General features: G+C 36.7%; 3 protein-coding genes and 1 long non-coding RNA gene across 5 annotated transcripts; 2 read left to right on the top strand and 2 right to left on the bottom strand.

Annotated features, from left to right (window-relative positions):
* Positions 1-505: 505 nt before the first annotated feature.
* LOC139188172 (uncharacterized) lies at positions 506-1370 on the bottom strand. The gene is made up of 2 exons (XR_011571434.1): positions 1197-1370; positions 506-858 (listed from the first exon to the last, which is right to left on the bottom strand). It is a non-coding gene; the product is annotated as an uncharacterized lncRNA (long non-coding RNA).
* LOC103443749 (1-aminocyclopropane-1-carboxylate oxidase 1) lies at positions 1200-3697 on the top strand. The gene is made up of 3 exons (XM_008382639.4): positions 1200-1951; positions 2189-2558; positions 3365-3697. Exons 1-3 carry the CDS (start codon positions 1338-1340, stop codon positions 3581-3583), a joined length of 1203 nt encoding a protein of 400 aa, XP_008380861.2. The 5' UTR covers positions 1200-1337; the 3' UTR covers positions 3584-3697.
* A 5056-nt stretch (positions 3698-8753) lies between these two features.
* On the top strand, positions 8754-13265 carry LOC103443750 (protein SAWADEE HOMEODOMAIN HOMOLOG 1-like). 2 transcript variants are annotated; one of them, XM_008382640.4, is made up of 9 exons: positions 8754-9086; positions 9809-9894; positions 10082-10127; positions 10218-10356; positions 11375-11438; positions 12097-12148; positions 12419-12562; positions 12723-12845; positions 12944-13265. In XM_008382640.4, the coding sequence occupies exons 1-9, from the start codon at positions 9021-9023 to the stop codon at positions 13058-13060; spliced, it is 837 nt and encodes a 278-aa protein (XP_008380862.1). In that variant the 5' UTR covers positions 8754-9020; the 3' UTR covers positions 13061-13265. The 2 variants fall into 2 exon arrangements, with proteins under 2 accessions (XP_008380862.1, XP_070660716.1); XM_070804615.1 differs by having other exon boundaries at positions 8848-9086; positions 9806-9894.
* A 492-nt stretch (positions 13266-13757) lies between these two features.
* On the bottom strand, positions 13758-19482 carry LOC103443751 (casein kinase 1-like protein HD16). The gene is made up of 16 exons (XM_008382643.4): positions 18777-19482; positions 17754-17879; positions 17566-17639; positions 17404-17473; positions 17225-17280; positions 17043-17114; positions 16384-16478; positions 16228-16294; positions 15995-16124; positions 15674-15892; positions 15413-15555; positions 15054-15228; positions 14773-14863; positions 14514-14671; positions 14148-14336; positions 13758-14050 (listed from the first exon to the last, which is right to left on the bottom strand). Exons 1-16 carry the CDS (start codon positions 19176-19178, stop codon positions 13991-13993), a joined length of 2127 nt encoding a protein of 708 aa, XP_008380865.3. The 5' UTR covers positions 19179-19482; the 3' UTR covers positions 13758-13990.
* Positions 19483-19768: the final 286 nt, after the last annotated feature.

Below are 19768 nucleotides of genomic sequence, written 5' to 3' on the forward strand. Positions count from 1 at the left end.
TTTTATTTTTTTTTTCCCGCCGACATATTTTCAATTTTGATAAACAGCTTTGTGAAGGCAGCCAGCAACAACTTCAATTTGAATAACCTTCAGTTTTGATAAACAGCACTACTTCAAGACCGACTGGTTATTTATCAAAGTCTTGGTTAATAAGATTTTCGAGTCCTTGTTGGAAGAGGTCATCTCATTAGCCTTCTCGAGGAAGTGAGGTGTTACCAAGTTACTACATTCGGCACATTGAAAGAAGAATTTGATATTGAACTTTGCATAACTAGCAGCCTTGTCTTCAGGCTCTAGAACCTGAAGGCCGAGATAGGTTTCTTCCTCGGCCGCAGTCGTGAGATCAAGAAGTCAGCAGCCCGCCCAATGCTACATCAACATATTTTACTCCCCGGCCAAACTCGGCTGACGAGTTAACATGCCCCACATTCAACCGAATGACGTAATTAGCTTATTAATTAATCGGTCTGCAAGCCACGTAAGTAGATAGTTTTTGGATCAACAGTTACCCAATAGACTCTTCACAATATTCATAGCAAAAATGGCTCTCTACTGAAGCAGTAGTAACCAGTAAAACCAAAGCAATATAATTAGCAAATACACATAACCATTATTATAATTTTGGTTGTTGGTGTTTTTCTTATTTTATTAAACCAACTTGCCTAAAATGACATCGCTTTGGTCAAGTAATATTTAAAAAAATAATAATAAGAACAGCTACTCTTCTTTCAAGCATTTTATCAAACAATTGAAGGACATGTATAAATTCAACTCCAATCTTTAAAGGGACAGCATCCAAATTATCCATAAATATTTATTGAAGTTCGGGGTCAGCTGACCCCTTGCTCCTTAGTCCATCTGCCAATGATGCAGTATCAGTCTTCATGATGAAAAACATATGATTTCGTACATGTAAATTTTGAAATGTTTAGCTTCAAAAGAAGAAAAAGAAACCGAACCCAACACAAACTGAACCGATAAAACCGAATTAAAGTCAAACTAAACCGTAAAAAAAATCAAACAATAACTTCTTATCGATTTTCGATTTCGGCAAAAACTGAGCCGATTGAAACCGAACCATCCCTAACATGTACACCTTTCACCATTTGAATATTTTCCTTTTATGAGAGAGAATATTAACAATGGAGCTGTAAAGAAAGTGAGAAAAAGAAAAGCAAAACTAAAAAGTGAAAGACCTTGTGGGTGATCATTGATCGTTCTTGGGATGTAGGTGAAGCCCCAGACATGCCATCATTGCTGCTCCTTAACAAAGTAGAATATTTCCGCTTTTCTTTTTCTTTAGCAAAAAAATAAAGAAATAAAGATACATATATAGCATGATATGTCGTTGTGCACAAGAACTAGAACAAGTGAGCTTATTCCATCACTCACCTCTCTACCTTCCAATCCCAATGGCAACCTCCCCGGAACCAATCTCCGAAAACCCTGTTGATTTTCGTGCTCCGCCGCCTTCTCCCGTTGCCTCTGGTCGCCTATCATCAATCGCAAACGATGAAGTCCTCACCGAATTCCTCGAGCACTCCCTCCAAGTCCCTGACCTCATCTTGCCAGACAAGTTCTTCCCCAAGCAAGTATCTATTGAAAACAATCCTCCCACAATTGATTTTGCAGCCCTGAATTCGGATGGATGTGACGCTAGTCTTTGCAAGGTGGTGGAGTCCATAGCAAGAAATGGATGTTTTCAGCTGGTGAACCATGGAATTTCAAGTGAGCTTGTGGGGTCAGTGCAGGCTGCCGCCACGGGAATCTTTAGCGTGTCACCGGAGAAGAGGGCGGAGGTTACTAGGTCACCGGAGAAGCCATACGGGTTCGAGGAAGTTCATGCTGAGGAGGCTGACAATGTATTGAGTGAAGAGTTTGTTTGGTGTAGAGACCAAGGCTTGAAGTTGGCAATGGATGGAATTGCCCCAATTGGATATTCAAATTTCAGGTATTTATAACTGCCGGTTTTAAAGAATATTAATTTTTTATCAGAAGTTCAGAACAGACTTCCAACTTGTGACTAACTTCAATACTAGGAAGAGAAATATTATTAAATTAACGTAACTAGTCAGTCAATTGTGGAAAATTTTATTTGATTTTGATTTTAACATTTTTTTTTTCATTAAAATAAAGCATGTCGATTGATCGGACGAAATGTTACAATCCCAAACTTTTTGCTGTGCAGTGAGAAACTAGAGACCCTTATGACAAATATTGAGAAGGTCTGTGAGAAAATTCTACTAAGCTTGTTGATTAATTCTCAAGAAAAAATCATTCATGGAGAAAGCAAAAATGATGAAATGGTGCAAAGGAAAGAAGTTGGGACGGTTTGTTGCTTGTACAAGCATAGCCAGAATGTGTTACAAGATGAATGGGATAGGTCTCTGAGATATGATGTGATTAAGATGCTGATTAGAGGGACTGATTACTCTCATGCCTTGTGTTTCCATATCTGTGATGGTTCTTCAGAGTTCCATGTTTACTCCAAGAAAGGTTGGGTTTCTTTTATCCCAGTTCAAAATGCCCTAATAGTCACCACTGGGGACCAAATACAGGTAATTAAATTAACTTTGGATTACTGTGTATTATGTATATAATTCAAAGTTCTAATTATAAAGCCAACATTATAACTACTTGGTCTCCTAAATGGTATATATTGCTTTAGTTTATATGCTACATTGTTTTCAAAGTTTCTGAATATATTTGCTTTTAGTGTCTAAAAGTTGCAATAAAGTCGGGTATTCCCTCGCTTTGTAGCAACTCATTTGATGGCTGCAAGCCCACCATCATGAACATTTGTACCTTCTACCATCATTATATTTTGTGATTTATATCTAATGCCACCTGTTCAGAGATGCCCTCATCGAAATATTTTCCAAACACACACACACACACATATATATAGATTCCTCAAATTATTTTATTGGAGATTTTTTGTAAGACTCACTCCATATCGTATTTCAACGATTCAGTTATCTATGTTTTAAGTCATTACTCAAAGATTATCTATACCAAAAATCACTCAACCCCGAAACCATTTGACCTTTGGATTGAAGAATAGTACAATGTCTATTTGAAAAACCGTATTCATCTATTTTCTTCAATACAATTGGATGTTTTAGTGGTTTTGCATTTGTTTGAGTTTTTGCAAAGATGATCTATGAATAATGTACTAAAATATTGACAGTTTGCATAGTTAAAAAAATTATGGAAAGTGGTGTCCCTCAATTAAGCTTATTTGAGAGACCCCTCAACAGAAGTAGACTGTACATCTGTGCGTGTATAGATTGCTTAGAAATAAAATGATGCAATTTGAGGTGTCCTCAAATAAGCTAATTGAATTTCTTTCTTCTTTTAAAAGGCATGGAGTGGCAGCCAGTATAAGCATGTGATTGGAAGGCCAATCTTTAAAGGTGAGGAGGAATGTATTTCAATGGCTTTCCTCTATTCTCCTCCAAGCTTCATTACAAACTTCCAAAGCAGCAAGGAAAATACTATTTCGCTTGGTCAACAAGTTATAGTGGCTATACTTCTTACTCTTTTCTACCAATTTTCAGTATACTTGTCAAGCCATTTCTGATGCATTTACTCGTCAAGTTATTTGAAATTTTCAAATAGGGTAGTATATACATGTGAATGTGTGGATGTATTTTGGATGATCTTGGAATTATTTTATACATTGTGAATTTGCAAATTTGAAGTTAATAGTAAGCTTGTAGTCGTCATGATGATTTATATCATTCTTTTAGTTGGATAAAATTTTATTAAAATGATCAAGAATTTACATAGGACAGAATTGTCAACGTTCTCAAAATAAACCATATCTAGGAAAAATGATATGGGAAATCTCTAGAGCAATAACAAGAAGCCACACATGCCAACGTGTGGCACATCTGGACTCGAATATCCACATGAACACCAAAATCGAGGCATACTGGTCGACACTCAAAAAGTGACGAAATCATATAAGTAAGTGATATGTAAAAATAACAAATAAATTAAAGTCCGAAATTAAAATAAGACTAGAGTGCTCTGAGAGTTTAATGAACCTTTAATAATACCTGTAATGCAATCAAAGAACCTAATTATGCACAGTGGAAGAATACTAATGTAACACATCCAAAGATATCAATTAAATTTACAAAGAATAGTCTCTATTCTGATGAGAGAAGATTATGCCGCCATGCCTCGTGTCAAGAGCTCCAAAATTTACTTAGTCTTGGAGAGACGCAAAACAGAAAATGTGAGCTACAAAAATGTAGATTTCTGAGAGCAAGTCCACCCCTAAGGACTTGTGCCAGCACCCAGCTAGTGATGGGCAACGGTTATGGCGGATGGGTAACCGCGGTTATTTACCCATAACCGTTTATGCTTATGCCCGCATAACCATTTACACGTTGGGTAATTGCTTAAACGGTTATACCCATACCCATAACCGTTTATAAATGGTTAACCATACTCATAACCGCATACCCATTTAACCGTAACCATTTAATACCCGTTTACCCATTTATCATTTTTAACCCGTTTATCTTTTTTTTTCACCATTACCCTTTTTTCAACCGTCTACATGCTTTTTAACAACTTGAAAATTTAAAAAAAAAATTGTCATACTTTTTTTTTTTTGACAAGTAAACACTGTTATAGGTATATTCATCATATATTTCTGTATTTTAATTTTTTTTAAGTTCTTATACCATTCCAATAATTGAAATAATAGTTTACGGACAATATTTTTAACTGTTACCAATGAAGGTAAATATAATATTTGCTAAGTATTATTGGGTTACAAAAATTGTTTAGAAGACATTTTTGTCAAAGCATTTTTGTCAATTTCACGGTTACCCGCAAGAAATTTAAATTAATTTGGCGAATTCCTTGATGATGAGAATCATCATTCCTGTAGCAGTGTTATTGAGAAAATGACTGATGAATTCCTTGCTAATTTATTGGGTGCTAAGTATTATTGGATCGAGAACATGGTTTGTGTTAGTTTTACATATATAAAATAAATGGGTAAACGATTACCCGTTTATAACCGCGGTTAATACCCATAACCGCTCATTTAAATTTCGCGGGTAAACGGTTATACCCATAACCGTTTATTTATCTAAACGGTTACCCATAACCGTAACCGTTTAATTTAAATGAGCGGGTAATCGGGGTTACCCATAACCAATGGGTATTTGCCCATCCCTACATCCAGCCCATTTATCCACTCCAGTGAACAGTGATAGACTCTAATGAACAATAATAGACCAATGCATCTCCACCCCTAAAACTGAATAGCCTAGTCAATTTTATTAAAATATTATTAATTTTTATTATAAAATAATAATTTGGTTTTTTACTTTCTGACTTCTTCTTCCCTTCTTCTTCTAGAAATGGACCTCCTCCTCACCACACCAACGCTCCGTACACCCACCAAACTATTCACCACACCAACGCTCCCCAAAAAATGGACCTCCTCTTCCTGGAAGAGAACCTTCTGGGTCTCTCCGTGGCAAGAAATTCAAGCTCCCGTCTAGTCTCATACCCGTACCCGTTTTTGGAAACTGGCTCTAGGTCAGCGACGACCTCAACCACCGTAATCTCACCGACCTCGCCAAGAAATTCGGCGACTGCTTCCTCCTCCGCATAAGGCAGCGCAACCCCGTCGTCGTCTCCTCGCCAGAGCTCGCAAGGGGAAGGGGGACATGGTGTTGAATATATGGACTTATCAGGGGAAGGGGGTTGATAAGGTTCTAAGGATCGGGTTCCAGGCATCAGATGGGGTTCCGGATGAGAGAGACGGTAGTTATGATGTCAACATGGCGTCAAATGAGCCGTCTCCTTCCTCTGTTGATTTTAGGCCGGCCCGTGGACTGGCTTGGGCTGGGTGCCAGTCTATTCCACAAGTTAGAGTGAATTGGCTAAGTCCCAGCTTGTTTTTTCCACTGGGTGCCAAACTATTCCACCTCCGGTGGAACTGCTCTGAAATGAATTGTCCCTTTCAAACATACTAACCCCTCGTTTTAGGACGGTAATGACAAGGAAGTTGAATTGCCTTTACTATTCACTCTCAATAATAATTACCTTTGTGAAACTCCACTATTAAGTAAGGGTTTAGAGCGATTACTATTCATAAATACATATTTTTATTTTGTATACTTTGTTGGTGTTATTCTCCATGCATCATTATTGCCTTAGATTTTCGATGAGATTTTCAACCATTTTCATGACGCCACACATCATGATCTATTAATAATATTTCTAAGATTCTCGACCATTCAAGTAGAGCCACGCGCCCTCACCCAATCTTCTATTTGTGTTGTGCGTTTAATTGTAAGTGTGTTATTTTTTTAATAAACGACATAATTTACACTAAAAGGGTGGGAGAGTGGGCTAAGTCTCACAATGAGCTATCAATAACGTGGTTCAAATTCGCCTTTAGCAAGAACCGAACCTAAGACATCTTACTTACCAATGAAGAGGAATACACTAAACCGTAGTACTAAGTGTTAGTGTGTTTTAAGGAGATTGCAATAACAATACATATTAAGTTGTGGTATGAGGAATGAAGAAGATTGGGTTAAAATTTTTTAGTATTTTTTACTATTGAATTATGCTCGTTGATTTTCTAAATTGTTTTGAAATCAGCACACCAGATTATACCATGTGGCATAATGATGGGATTTTCAATTTTTTTTAACCTTCGAAACCAACAACCCAGGACACGAGGGGTAGACAGCCGTTGGGCTATGCTGGCTAGCATCTATTATGGGGAGGCAGATTGTCTGCCCTCCTGTTATGGTGTCCTTCCTATCCTTTCCTATTTGTGTGGTTACGGTTAAGTCACGTCAATATTTTATATTCCTATTGCTTTTTATCTTGTTATCTCTATAAAAAAATCAATATAAAATGTTGACGTGACTTAACCGTGACCACACAAATAGAAGAGGATGGGAAGGGCACCATAATAGGAGGGCAGACAATCTGCCTCCAGATTATGGTGCATGCCTTCCACTTGCTGACATCACGCTAAGCTCAAGGCCTAACACGAGTTGGTTGACCAACCCAACAGGCTTGGTGGAGCCTACGAATAGCACTCCAAAAATGGCATGCTGGAGCACTTTTTTATGTGTTTTGGATAATTAAGCAGCCCTTGCCTTTGTCTTTTGGAAACCAGTGGACTTGCTCCTAGAGCATCTTCATTCGAATTCCCTATTTACCGACTCTCATCACCATTTTTGAGTATTCATTTAAAAATTTGAAGAAATTTTTTTTTATGCTTAAAGGAATATGGAGAGAGTATTTATAGTATAATCCCTAAATTTGAAGTTTTTATGATTTTATGTCATCGTTTAATTAGGTGCACATTTTAGATTTTTTTAATTAATTAAAATCATTAAAAGCTTAAAACAAGGTTGTGGGCTCTGTTTTTCACTTAAGGTTATGTCATAATACAGTCTCTATATGTGAGTATATACATTATATATCCGATGAGCCTATATATCTATTTTTTAACAATAGATATTATTTATACTGAGGGGAGAGGGTGAGCTTAGCCTCACAATGAACTAGCAATAATGTGGTTCAAATTCGCCTTTGACGATAATCAAACTTAAAACCTCTCACTGAAGAAGAATATCACTAGATTATAGTATTAAGTGGCAATGAGCCTCTATATTTAACAACTCACTTTCCGATCTATTTAAGATTCATTTACTGTAGTTGTGTTTATTTAGGTCATCTCCAACTGAATGGTCCAGAGGGCCAAAGGGCCAAAAATAGCCTGAAAACCGTCTCCAACCGAGGGCTAGGCCAGAGGGCTTTGAAATCTAGGAGGGCCCCACAAAATCGGAGAGGGTTGGAAGGCTGGCCATTTTTTTTTAATGTTTTGTTATTTCTGTCAGTTATAGCCGACAGAAATAATATATACTATATTATTAGTGTCGGTTATAACCGACACTAATCGCAATGTTAATATAATAGCAGTTTGAACAGTGTTGGTTAAAACCGACACTAATTTGAATTCCAACGGCTAGCCAGTCACTAGCCGTTGTATTCAATTTTTTTTTTGTTTTTATAAATTTAAACCTTTTTTTTTCTATAACTTTCTATAACTTTTTTTTATAACTTATAAAAAAAAGGTCGTACCCAGTGCACAAGGCTCCCGCTTTACGCAAGGTCTGAGAGAGGTGAATGTCGGCTAGCCTTACCCCCATTTATGGAGAGGCTGCTCCCAAGTCTCGAACCCGAGACCTACCGCTCATGGGCGAAGGCACTTGCCATCGCACCAAGTGCGACCTCTTATAACTTATATTTTACAAAATTTGGTTCATATTTTTTTTCGTATAACTTCTATTTTACAAAATTTATTTCATATTTTTTTTAAATTCCATTTTTTTTCCTATAACTTCTATTTCACAAAATTTGTTTCATATTTTTTTTTAATTCTATTTTTTTCCTATAACTCCTAAGCCATTATACAACATTAAACAATATGAAATAACATTAAATAACATTAAATAACATTAACCAACATAAAAATTATACAACATGAAACTTAAACAATAAATTATGTTGGGTCCTATGACCCTTTGGCCCTCGGTTGGAGACGGTTTTTTGTGACAACGCTAAAACAAGCCCTCTGGCCCTCAGTTAGAGACGGAGGCAAATATGGCATGTACTGTTCATTAAAATATTAATATCTTAGAAGATCTTAGAGAATCAAATGGTTAAAACGAGTTATCTGACCAGCCATCCGAGATGACCTTAGGCCGACAGAAATAGAGAGCATCCTTTTGCGAGAAAACCTATACAAAGTTTTTTTTTTTTTTTTGGTTTTTTTCAATGAAAACCTATACAAAGTTGAACGGCCAAAAGATTGAAGGGTTCGATAATCGGAGAGAGGTCTCAGAGAAATATATCGACTTCCCTCCTTGGGAGTAGAAACACAAAAACCCAGTGGAGAAAAGGTTATTGACATCACTCTCACTCATTTTGCATCAGATTAGAATCTCAGTTCGACAGAGATGGACAATTTTCGTACAAGAAAAAGAGATGCAATGAATTCTCTCTCTGTTTTCACTCACTCTGAGGTAAAAAATTTCTCACCCCTTTTTATGATTCCTTCAATTGGGTACTTTCAGCTCTCTAGGTTTCTCTGATTCATCAAAAATTTCCAGTCTTTGGCCTTAATTCAGCTGCTGCTAATTGGGGTTTTCTACATTTGGTTGTGTTTTATATGATAGTGCTTGGTGTTGGACTTTTCCTTTTTCTGGTAAATTTAGTTTTGTTTCACAAAACAAGCTTTTGGGTTGTATTTTTTTACAGGATTTGATGTTAAAGTTTGAGGCTTCTCTCTCTCTCTCTGTTTTGTTTTTTGTTTTTGCTGTTTATATTTTTCCCCATGTTACCTTTACATATATAACAAGATGTATACACAAATGTCGTCATTTGGATGAAAGAAAATGTAACTTTTGAAGTGTAGGGAGCTCACCATGTATTAACTCATCATTGCTGTATTTTTCAAATTCTGTATTGGATGATATTTGGTATTTGATGAGTCAAATTATTCCCCATGTTTGAATTGTCCTATCTACCGAGAAGCAACTATGGTTGCAGATGGATTCGCTACTCTAGGACATCATTACAAAAGGGCTTGTATTCGGTTTAGTAAATTTCCTACTACATTTATTCCTAGGTTCAGTTATGGCTTATGGTTTAGGACCCGAAGAGGATCCGCTTTGTAATTTTTGTATTCAGTTGTTCAAAGGATGATTTCTGTATCAGATATTGATTGTATTTTGCCTTTTAGTAGATTATGGAAATGGAAAATTTAATTAAGCATGTCGGAAAGCAATCACTTACTCAGGAGTTTTTCCAAGACCTTGCAACAAGTTTCAGGTGATTCTGTAATGCTAAATACTATAGGCTATAGCCTGAATTGGCCAGACACATTTGTTTTATTTTCTTGTCAAAAAAGAAAATAAAAAGAATGATTTCTTGGAATTAAATATGCATACTTATACAGAACAGGTTTTTCCAAGTACGCGCCTTTTATTAAGTTTTTCGCATTGCTCTGTCTTTTCAGTTGTGCTCCAATCCGTGCTGGAAAACCTGATGTAACATGGGAACAGGTTAGTCATTTATTTTTACGTTTTCGTTGCTTAATCTTATTGTTTACACTGGAGCATGTTGTAATGTTATCAGTTCTTATTGTGTTCTAGGTGCAAAGTTGGTTCCAGGACAAACAAAAAGAGCTGCAACCCAAAAGCACTTCCTCGCCTAATGCTGTCGAGTTATTGGTTGATTTTTCAGATTCAAATGTCTCAAGAAATGCACCTCAAGTTTCTCAGAAGCCAAAAGGTTATCCTTTTTGCCAGTATGGATGAAGCTGTAGAAAATGTGTTCTTGAATCTGTTTTATTGAACAGCTTTTCCATGTTACATGCAAATTTTGATTTTACCATGTAGTCAGAATTATTTCTATGCTAACATCAAGCAACATGAATAATATTTGATGATATTACTTACTTTCAAGTTCCTTAAAATTCTAAATCAGAATGGCATCAGCTTGGAGCCCTTTGAAAGCCATTGTAGCATGTCGGTGCTATCTTGGCAGAGAAGGGCAGGTGGGTTAAGAGCTCGGTCAATCTCGAAGTCTAAGACCTAATTGATTAATTTGTGATGCTACAGTATTATCAACACAATTCTTTTAACAACTTGTGGCCTTGTCTACGTGATGTTACCCAATCGAGGGGTCTTCAGAAGCCATAATTATACGTTTTTTGAAGTGCTATAAATGCTATTTTATTACTCAAATTACTAGTTGTCTGATAGGTGGTGCACTTTCTCTGCATATTGATTGGCTGGATTCTGATTGCAATATATTTCTGTGGTCAACCTTTCATCTGCTATGCCTTACACAAATTAGTTATACGCGATATATTGTTTTACATTTCTTTTGTCATGTTTCTTTCTTTTTGTGTAAAATTTTTGCTTACTTTATTTTCCATGTCATATTATCTTTTCGCGTATAGTGCAGTGGTAAATGTTATTTCTCACTTTCCAGGATTTTGCGTTCATTATTTCTCGCTTTCCAGGATTTTGCGTTCATTATTTCTGTTATCATCTTTACATGGAAAGAGATATTTTCACGTGCAGGGTCTTCTGCAACATATGTTTAAAATCTTTATCTGTTATATAGAATGCTTATGTTGTCCTTAGGTCACTATATATGTTGAATTTTTAAGTTATGATACTGGGACATTATTTCTTAACATGTAATCTCAGAAAAACTTTATCATGCTGAGCAGTTAAATGGGGAATCTTTGATCTATGTCCGATTTCTCATTGAAAATCTTACTTGATAACTTTTAATTCAGGTAAATGGGTCACAGAACTTTCAGAGTTGGCATTTGAAGCAAAATCATCAAAAGATGATGCATGGTAAGAATTTGTCTATTCAAGGATCCTTTCCAAGTCAACTCTACTTGATTCTATATGTTACATTTGAAACACGTGTTCCCTGTTAATATGTTACATGGCAAGAGTACCATCCCTACTTAATATAGGAGTAAAGTAGCTGAAAAACCACTGACATCATTTAATATTAAATATGCATATTGTTCTTGTTTTGGAGTGGCGTGAGTATTCCTATTCATTCCATAATTCCATGAGATTTCTTACCCTAAGTGATATACATGTTTGAAGCATTTTTCTGTGTGAAAGAGTAAAATATAAACTTTGGGCAGATCCACAATGTGTAAGTATAGTTCTCAAACAGTGCAGTCAAACTTAGGTTCAGAAGACGCCTAACGTTATTACGCTCTCAAAGAAAAATGAACTAGCCTAATTACTTGTTAGGAAATCATCCAAAAGTAGTTATAATTGTTGGATTCTGAATGGGTTACTTTCTTGAGTTAAGGTATAAAAACACCTTTATTCTGTGATATACCAGAGTTTAGTTACTATAAATTAACTCAAGATGTTTTGGGGATTTACCTAATTAATAAATAAACATCAAGGTGAAAATTTGTACGTAGTTTATTATTTCTTTCAATTCAGATTGAAACACAACTATACCTGACATTTTTTGGCTTTCCAGGTACGATGTTGCTACTTTCCTCTCATACAAAGTAGTCAGTTCAGGAGACCTTGTAAGATTCATCTTTGTCGTTATTTAGTATAATCATTATGCTTCATTTGGGTTAAAACGCAGTTCTTATCTTAGGTCTATTTTCTAATTTAGAGTTTTATGAGAATAATGCAATAAGTCATCCATTATGTCTTTGATCTCTTTGTTTTATTTGCAACATTCACGGTATGAATTTCCATTTTTGCTTAGGCATTTATATTTTAAAGATATACTAGCAAATATTGTCTCTGCTTGAAGAGAGATTTTAATGTTTCCCTGTTATATGTCACAGGAAGTTAAAGTGCGGTTTTCCGGATTTGGTAGGGAGGAAGATGAGTGGGTGAATGTGAGAGGTGCAGTGCGTGAGCGATCTATTCCTTTGGAAGCTTCTGAGTGTTCAAAGGTGAAGCTTGGGGACCTAGTGCTGTGCTTCCAGGTAATCTTCTACTCTATTTCTTTTAAATTTGTCCCATAAGCTGCCTTACAATGATGCATTGGAGTCCAAAATATTGTAGAAGGCATATTTTTTGTTAATGCAAACCTTTCCAAAGATATTAGTACTCTCTTATCGTTCAGCCTTAAAACGTTATTTGCAGGAAAGAGAACATCAAGCTGTATACTGTGATGCCGAAGTTGTGGCCATCCACAGGGGGCTACATGACATGAACGGTGCTTGCAAGTGTACCTTTGTTGTTCGCTTTGACCATGATAGCTCCGAGGTAAATTTATGAGGATCTATGTTCACGTATGTTTGTGTTCAGGTTCAGTTTTTCTCTCTAACGTTGGTTGATCGAATTGATGTTACTAATAATACCAGGAACATGTTGAGTTGGGGAGATTATGTATCAGGCCTGCACAAAGCACTTCAGGCTATACTAAAACCCAACCGGAGCTCTTTACAAACAGGGACATGAAATTCTCTTTTCTTTATTGAAATATGGCGCTGGATGGCCGGAGGCGACGATGTTTGTAAATTTCTTTAAAACTTTAACTTGAGATGTCTTCGTAACTGTATTATTTGCAGCAAATTACATGAACATCTGGTTACCAACAAGCATAATCTCCATATTCTCTGTTATGTTTTTAACGAGTCAGCTCAGGCGGTGATTGGTAGTAAATGATTTTCACTTTTCTTTCTACATCTCTGTTATTTTTTATCTCTTGATTATTTTTTTATTTATTTAATCTAATAGTCACAAATAAACACGAAAAATCAAAAGAGTGCAGAGTAGAACCGAGATATTCCAAACTTTGCGGGTAGGTGATGCGATGGTTTGTCGATGGATGTCAAATTGGTTCCTTGAGAATTGAGATTGACAATGCTTCCATTAAAAGGGTAGAAAATAAGACAATATTTATGCTCCTTTTGTTTGCAAAAACAAAATTTAAGAGTTAATCTCAATTTATTACACACATTTCATATACAATATATTTTTTTCGTTCTAATTCAATACCTAAAGTCATAATTCTACAACATTTTCATATATCGGTTAAACTATCTATTAAAACTGTGAATTTGTGATGTGACGCTCACGTAAGTACGACTGTGGGGTACATGTCAATATAGACTCACGTGGATATTAAAAATTAAAAATTAAAAATTAAAAATTAAAAATTAAAAATTATGCTCCTTTGTTTGCAAGAAAACGCTCTTTTAATTTATCATTCACATCAACAAACAAGACACTGCTCCCACATATAGACAGAAACAGACCAACTATAGGTTTCGGCTACAAGTTTCTATAGTTACAATTAATTAGAGCTTCAAGTCATCAAAAATTTCTCGGTAGAGGGCGTTGAGACTCCCCGACCGGAAACAATGTCGCAATGGTGTCGGCAGTATCCCAAATGGTTGTCGGGCGGCTTACGAAACTGTTCGTCCATAACAAATGGATGCAAGATAAAGGTTCTTCGACCATTTCTCCTGTAATATCCGTATATGAGTAGGTCCAACGTATTGAAAGATCCCAAATAAGGGAAAGAAAAAGAACCCTGACAATAGAATGAAAATATTATGTTACCTTGACATGTGTACTGGGAAATACAGAAGTACGAAGCGTCTCCTGTGTTTCGTCTTGAAGCTTCCTCTTTGGGATACTAAGAACAAAAGCAGCTTGATCGGACGTTGCTGCAGTTGCTGTTATGCGGTATCCACTGTCCCACCGCTGATGAATACCTTCGCTTGGATAAAGGAAATCTAACTCAACAACCTGAAAAACAGAATATTGTCTCCCTGTTAAATAATTAGTTCCATACAAACAGGACGCGGTGGCAGGATCATAAAGTAACAACTAACAGAGTCAATGCTGCTGCCTTCACCAACTCATTAGACCAAATTGTCTCTCTAATTACTCGAAAGAGAAATGTGTTCTTAGATCCAAGATTACCTGGCCTGAATAATTTGCACCACGAGACATAACAACTGCCCATCTACTTCCAGAAGTGGTCATTGCAGTAACATAGAAACCCTCCCGCCACTTTTTGTTAATCCACTTGTAAGGAAATGTATCGGTTACTTTGTATGACTGCTGCGTAAACGTTGTACCTGGACCCGTACAAATGGCATCAGTAACAAAAAAAGCGGCCATTTTTAGATTAAAATGTTTGATAAATAGAACCCCAAAACGACTAGACTATTACACTAACCCTTGGACATTACTACTAATGAACTCCCGTTAGTAGCTCCAGCTAAAGCACTGATGTAATAGTTCCTATCCCATTGCTCCGTTATCCATTCCTTCAAACACACAAATAAATCATCCTTGAGATTAAATAAATATAAATTTTGAACAAAAATATTGTTTACAAACAGTTATTGCCAGCATTAAATAAAACGATGAAGTGGAAGTACAGATTCTAGCAAAAATAAGCTATTTTTGTCAGAGAAGACAAATCACTTCTGGTCGATTGAGAGTACAAGTATGTACCTTGTGAAGACAGCATGGTGAAAGTTCGTAAACTTGGGAAGAAAAATTAGTGCCTGCATCCATAATTAAGGCCCACAAATTTTCATAAGAGGCCACACTACTAATATATAACCCATCCTCGGTCCCTTTGTCAATATGCTGAGCAAGCCTTGTATCAGCCACATTATAGTGATACCTAAAGAACGTGAGAGGAAAAACTTTAAACAATAAGGGGATAAAAGACAACAAAGACAACGAAGCCAACGATATAACTATCAAAACAGAAAGCAAGATACACAGTGTAAATATATTATCACGATGAGAGGTCCCCGAATCCATCACTAAATAAGCAATAGCTTCACTGCTTGTGATATAAATACCTTTGCTTCATTGGTATATGAGCATTATAAACACTAATCCATTGATTTGCTGGCATACCCATCCTAATCCTCTTCTTTGGTTGTTCATCGTCTTCCTCCTCCATCATCAATCTTCCTCTTTTATGACCGACCAGATTAATAAGCTTCACAATTTATAGAGCAGATATTAGATGCACTAATCATACCTTTAAAAATATATGTACCAAAACTACTGCTAAAGGGTAAGCCATCATCAACAAAGGGAGAGAAGATCATGCATACCTTCAGTGCACCCTCTGTGTTTATTGGCCTGATATTAGGATTTGGACCTACAATCCCATCAAAAAGTGATATATACTTTGCATAATTCGGCTCTTCATCGAACTTCAAGTTCACCACATATTCCACAAATTGTCTAAATGGCTTTGGCTTGAAGGAACACAATGTCTCTGGAGATGTTGCCATCTTCTTCTTGCAAACAAGAAACCCTTTATTGTCTCCCTGAGAAGACCAACATGTTATAATAAAATGAAATGAAATAAAAAAAAATTTAAGGCAAGCACAGCACAAATTTTTACTCACGCTCAGAAAGAAAGAACAAACCTGATATCCTTGCCAAGGCAGACGACCACGTAGAAGGAATATAAGGGTGTAAGTTAGAGACTCGAGATCATCTCTCCTACTACCCGTTCTCCCTAAATGCGCATGCACACTAGCGTAACGCACTGTTCCTCTGTCAGACCAGAAAACTTAAGAACAAAGTAGCAGAAAATTTTAAGAAAAGAGCATAGAGATGAGTAAATGAAACAAAACAAGATAGGAAACAATGCTTGTACCTGAAAACATCTGGCCTCTGGTCATATTCTACATGCCGACCACTAGTAATTTCTCGCCATCTAGTTGCTGATAAGACCAAAACAAGTTATATGATGATGAGTCATTGACGACTACCATACCACTTAGCATTAAAAAAACCCATATTCAAAAAGTACCTAGTCCAAGGTCAACTAAATACAACTTTTTCTCATCAGGAGTTCCAGGATGACCAAGCAGAAAATTCTCAGGCTTTACATCCCCATGTACATACCTGAAAACAACATGGTAGGAGAGTTAAACAATGGATTGATTATGGCTTTCAAGTTTCAAGGAACTGAAAAAACATCTGAAAATATGGCCTCTAGTCAAACCACAAATCCGGTGATTGTCTCACAAATCTACTTAAACTATCCTTCAAAAAATTTCTAAATCAAAAGTTTTAGTGGTCAAATAGTAAGTTGTGCATTGTGAAATTTCCAAACACTCCATCAACCCTGTTGTCCATACAAACTTTACATGCAACTACCTTTCTTATGTCTTAACTCTTTAACTTTCTAAACAATAAAATTGTATGTAGCGGAAACAAATAAATATTCCATTCCATATCAACTCGGATACTCAAAGAGCCTAAATATGATATTAAGATACTAGATAGAAGAATCATAGGCTTACTATTTCACATCAAAACTTCTCACATGTAAATTTTATCTACACAAATCCATCACATAACATTAACAACAACAAAGTTCTTAGTTGTTTCATGGCGAGAGAGAGAGAGAGAGGAACAACGAAAATGACAACAAAATATGAATTGATTGGCAGAAGAAACTCTTACCCTCTACAATGTATCTTCTCCAATATTGATATTGCTTCAATGGCAATGCATGCAACCATTTCAACAGACATTCTAAAATTACAAAGGTGACTAAATTACTCAACCGGAAATCATGAAAACCATAAAATAATAATTAAAGAAAATTTGTTAGATTAAGAGTCACTTTTGTAATTCACACTTACGTGTGAGAGTTATTATTCCAAACATCCCACAAGCTTGGCCCCAAGATATCCATAACCTGTACATTGAAGGGTTTAGGAAATATCAAAAAGCTAGTCTTGAACTAGTATATTCACACAACTATCAAAACATTACATTGTGGCTATCAATATTCAAAACAAGTCAAAAGAAGACTGCATACCATGATATAATAGTCGCCTTGCTGGCCCTTGAAGTGTACTCGCGGCACGCCATGACTGCCACCAAGAGTGCTGTAAACGTAACACAAAGTAAATGATAGATTCATAAATACTATTAAAATTTAAAAACATTGCCAAAACCTGTATAATAGAGGCATCCTCACCTGTATATTTGCCACTCAGCTGGTGGTCCATAGCTACACCCTTTACTGTTTTTATGCTCGAATTTCAATGCCACCTAAGATACAAAGGTAACAAAATGTGTATACAAGGGAGAAGCAGAAAAGCAAGGTAAAATGTAAGGACAGAGAGAATAAAACTCAACAATACAAAAAATAACAACGTTATTTACCTCTAAAGCTCCTGGGCCAATTCTCTCATTCGGATTTATTATACGTCGACCAACATAGACTTGTCCGAAGCCACCCTTACCGAGCTTTCTTTCCACTTTGTAAACAGGGGAACCACCAACCTGAACCTGCAGCAAACAAGCATAGAAATTTGAACAAAGACAGAACAATTAAGCGTCCAGTTATTTAAGAAGAAAACAACTCTGAAGGTTTTATCCAGGATTCCAGATGCAGCAATATGCATGCAGTGCAATTCTCAGAGTTGGAGCTGTAATTCCTCATCATTATTAGTAGTTCTAAAACAATAGTTTAGTAATTAAGATATATCATGGGAGATGCCTATAACTAACAGGACACTAGGACTACAGCATAGTGATCGTCGAAAATGTAAATCAGGACATAAATCAAAGGCTGCTTATACCTTATCCACTAACATTTAGTAATACTAAAGAGCAGTACCCTTCTAGTTCACAAAATAACACCATAACTACATTCCAAATTTAACCCGAAACATAATTTGTTCTCAATACTTAATTGCTCGAACAAATTTTAGAGACGGATGACAAGCCAACATCTCAGTGTCAGTCAAGTTTCTAGACAGGGTTAAAAGGAGGTAAAATTCAGGTTTCCCATTTAAAACAGACAACAACATTGAAATGCAGACAAATTCGGGATAAGTTTTGAAAAATTAACCTATCCACCAACCAAAACTCTCCATTTACATATACACTGTTAATACAATCACAAAAAATCATTTTTCACAAAATCTAAAAGCTCTTAGGTTATAACCCAGTTGCAATTCCAAAATCGAAATCAAATAAAACCGAATATCTTCACTGAAGAACAGCGAAAAGACCCCAATGCCCCCACAATCCCCCCATCCTGCAGACTTATACACCCAAGAATTGCAGATGACCCCTAATTGGCATTCATATTCCACGGCATTCAGTAAAGACCACATTTTTGTTACGAATTTAAAAAATTAATTAATGAAAAAAAAAAAAAAAAAAACAAGACTAAGGAACCTTCTCAGGAATCGGAGCAGTGCTTCCTTCGTCTTCACCGGCATTGGCCTTATCATTACTCGGAGCGGCACCGGCTGCTCCGCCGCCACTATCATAGTCATCCATTTTCTTCTTTCCCACTTTCTCCTTCTCCGCCTCAACGACTACGTTTTTCTCATCACCCACCACCACCACCTTCTCGCGATTCTCCTCCTCTTCTTTAACCTTATCACTCTCGTTCTTGTTCTTAGGATTACTCGGCACAGCTGCTTCTGCCGCCGCTGCTGCTCTCCTCCGCCTTGTTCTCGTCGCTATCGCCTCTCCGGCGTCGATCGGACTCGGAACTTTCTCTTGTTTCTGCTTCTTAGCTGCTGCCGCCGCTGCTCCTCGTCCCCTGCGCGCTCCGCCACGCGGTACCGGCATCTTTCATCGTCCGATTCTCATCCCCGCGCAAACTTCGACCAATTTACAAACGCGCCACCGCCAACCGAGGAACAGCCGTTATGCGCGAACAAGGACAGCCGTTTCAAGCCTCGACTCTTTCGTTGAGTAATGCGTCGAAAGAATGTGGAGTGTTGGGGTTCAATCCCCAATTTCCGAATTGCCGAGCTTCTGATCGTTCAAGAAATACGGTTTCGAGAAGATCGGAAAGACTCACAGAAGAGGGGTTCGACTAGTTACAGAAGGAGGGAGACCAAGGTACGAAGGAACGATTAATTTATTTTATAAATAAAATTTAGGGGTTTTAATAGAGGAATTGGATCCGCTCCCGAGATTAGACCGTCTCCAACCGAGCTAGCTATCTTCAGCCCGCTAGCTAGCCCATTTTGTTTTTTTTTTTCCACTTGCTCAGCCCAGTTCCTTTTTTATCTTTCTTTCAGCCCACTTTAGGGCTTTCAGGTCACTTTAGGTTTAGGGCTTGGGAACTTTTTTGGTCCCAACCCACTTTTTTATTTTTTAATAGCCCACTTTTTATTTTATTTTATTTAAATTTCTAATTTTTTTCTACATTA

This window comes from Malus domestica, chromosome 09, assembly GCF_042453785.1.
Source record: "Malus domestica chromosome 09, GDT2T_hap1".
NCBI lineage: Eukaryota > Viridiplantae > Streptophyta > Magnoliopsida > Rosales > Rosaceae > Malus > Malus domestica.

Coding starts and splice junctions, on each gene's coding strand:
- LOC103443749 (XM_008382639.4), top strand. CDS start 1,338: ATGATATGTCGTTGTGCACAAGAACTAGAACAAGTGAGCTTATTCCAT. Junction 1,952..2,188: donor ATTGGATATTCAAATTTCAG/GTATTTATAACT, acceptor TTTGCTGTGCAG/TGAGAAACTAGAGACCCTTA. Junction 2,559..3,364: donor CCACTGGGGACCAAATACAG/GTAATTAAATTA, acceptor TTCTTTTAAAAG/GCATGGAGTGGCAGCCAGTA.
- LOC103443750 (XM_008382640.4), top strand. CDS start 9,021: ATGGACAATTTTCGTACAAGAAAAAGAGATGCAATGAATTCTCTCTCT. Junction 9,087..9,808: donor CTGTTTTCACTCACTCTGAG/GTAAAAAATTTC, acceptor GCCTTTTAGTAG/ATTATGGAAATGGAAAATTT. Junction 12,563..12,722: donor ACCTAGTGCTGTGCTTCCAG/GTAATCTTCTAC, acceptor CGTTATTTGCAG/GAAAGAGAACATCAAGCTGT.
- LOC103443751 (XM_008382643.4), bottom strand. CDS start 19,178: ATGCCGGTACCGCGTGGCGGAGCGCGCAGGGGACGAGGAGCAGCGGCG. Junction 17,115..17,224: donor TGGAATAATAACTCTCACAC/GTAAGTGTGAAT, acceptor TTGTAATTTTAG/AATGTCTGTTGAAATGGTTG. Junction 16,125..16,227: donor CAGAGGCCAGATGTTTTCAG/GTACAAGCATTG, acceptor CTGGTCTGACAG/AGGAACAGTGCGTTACGCTA.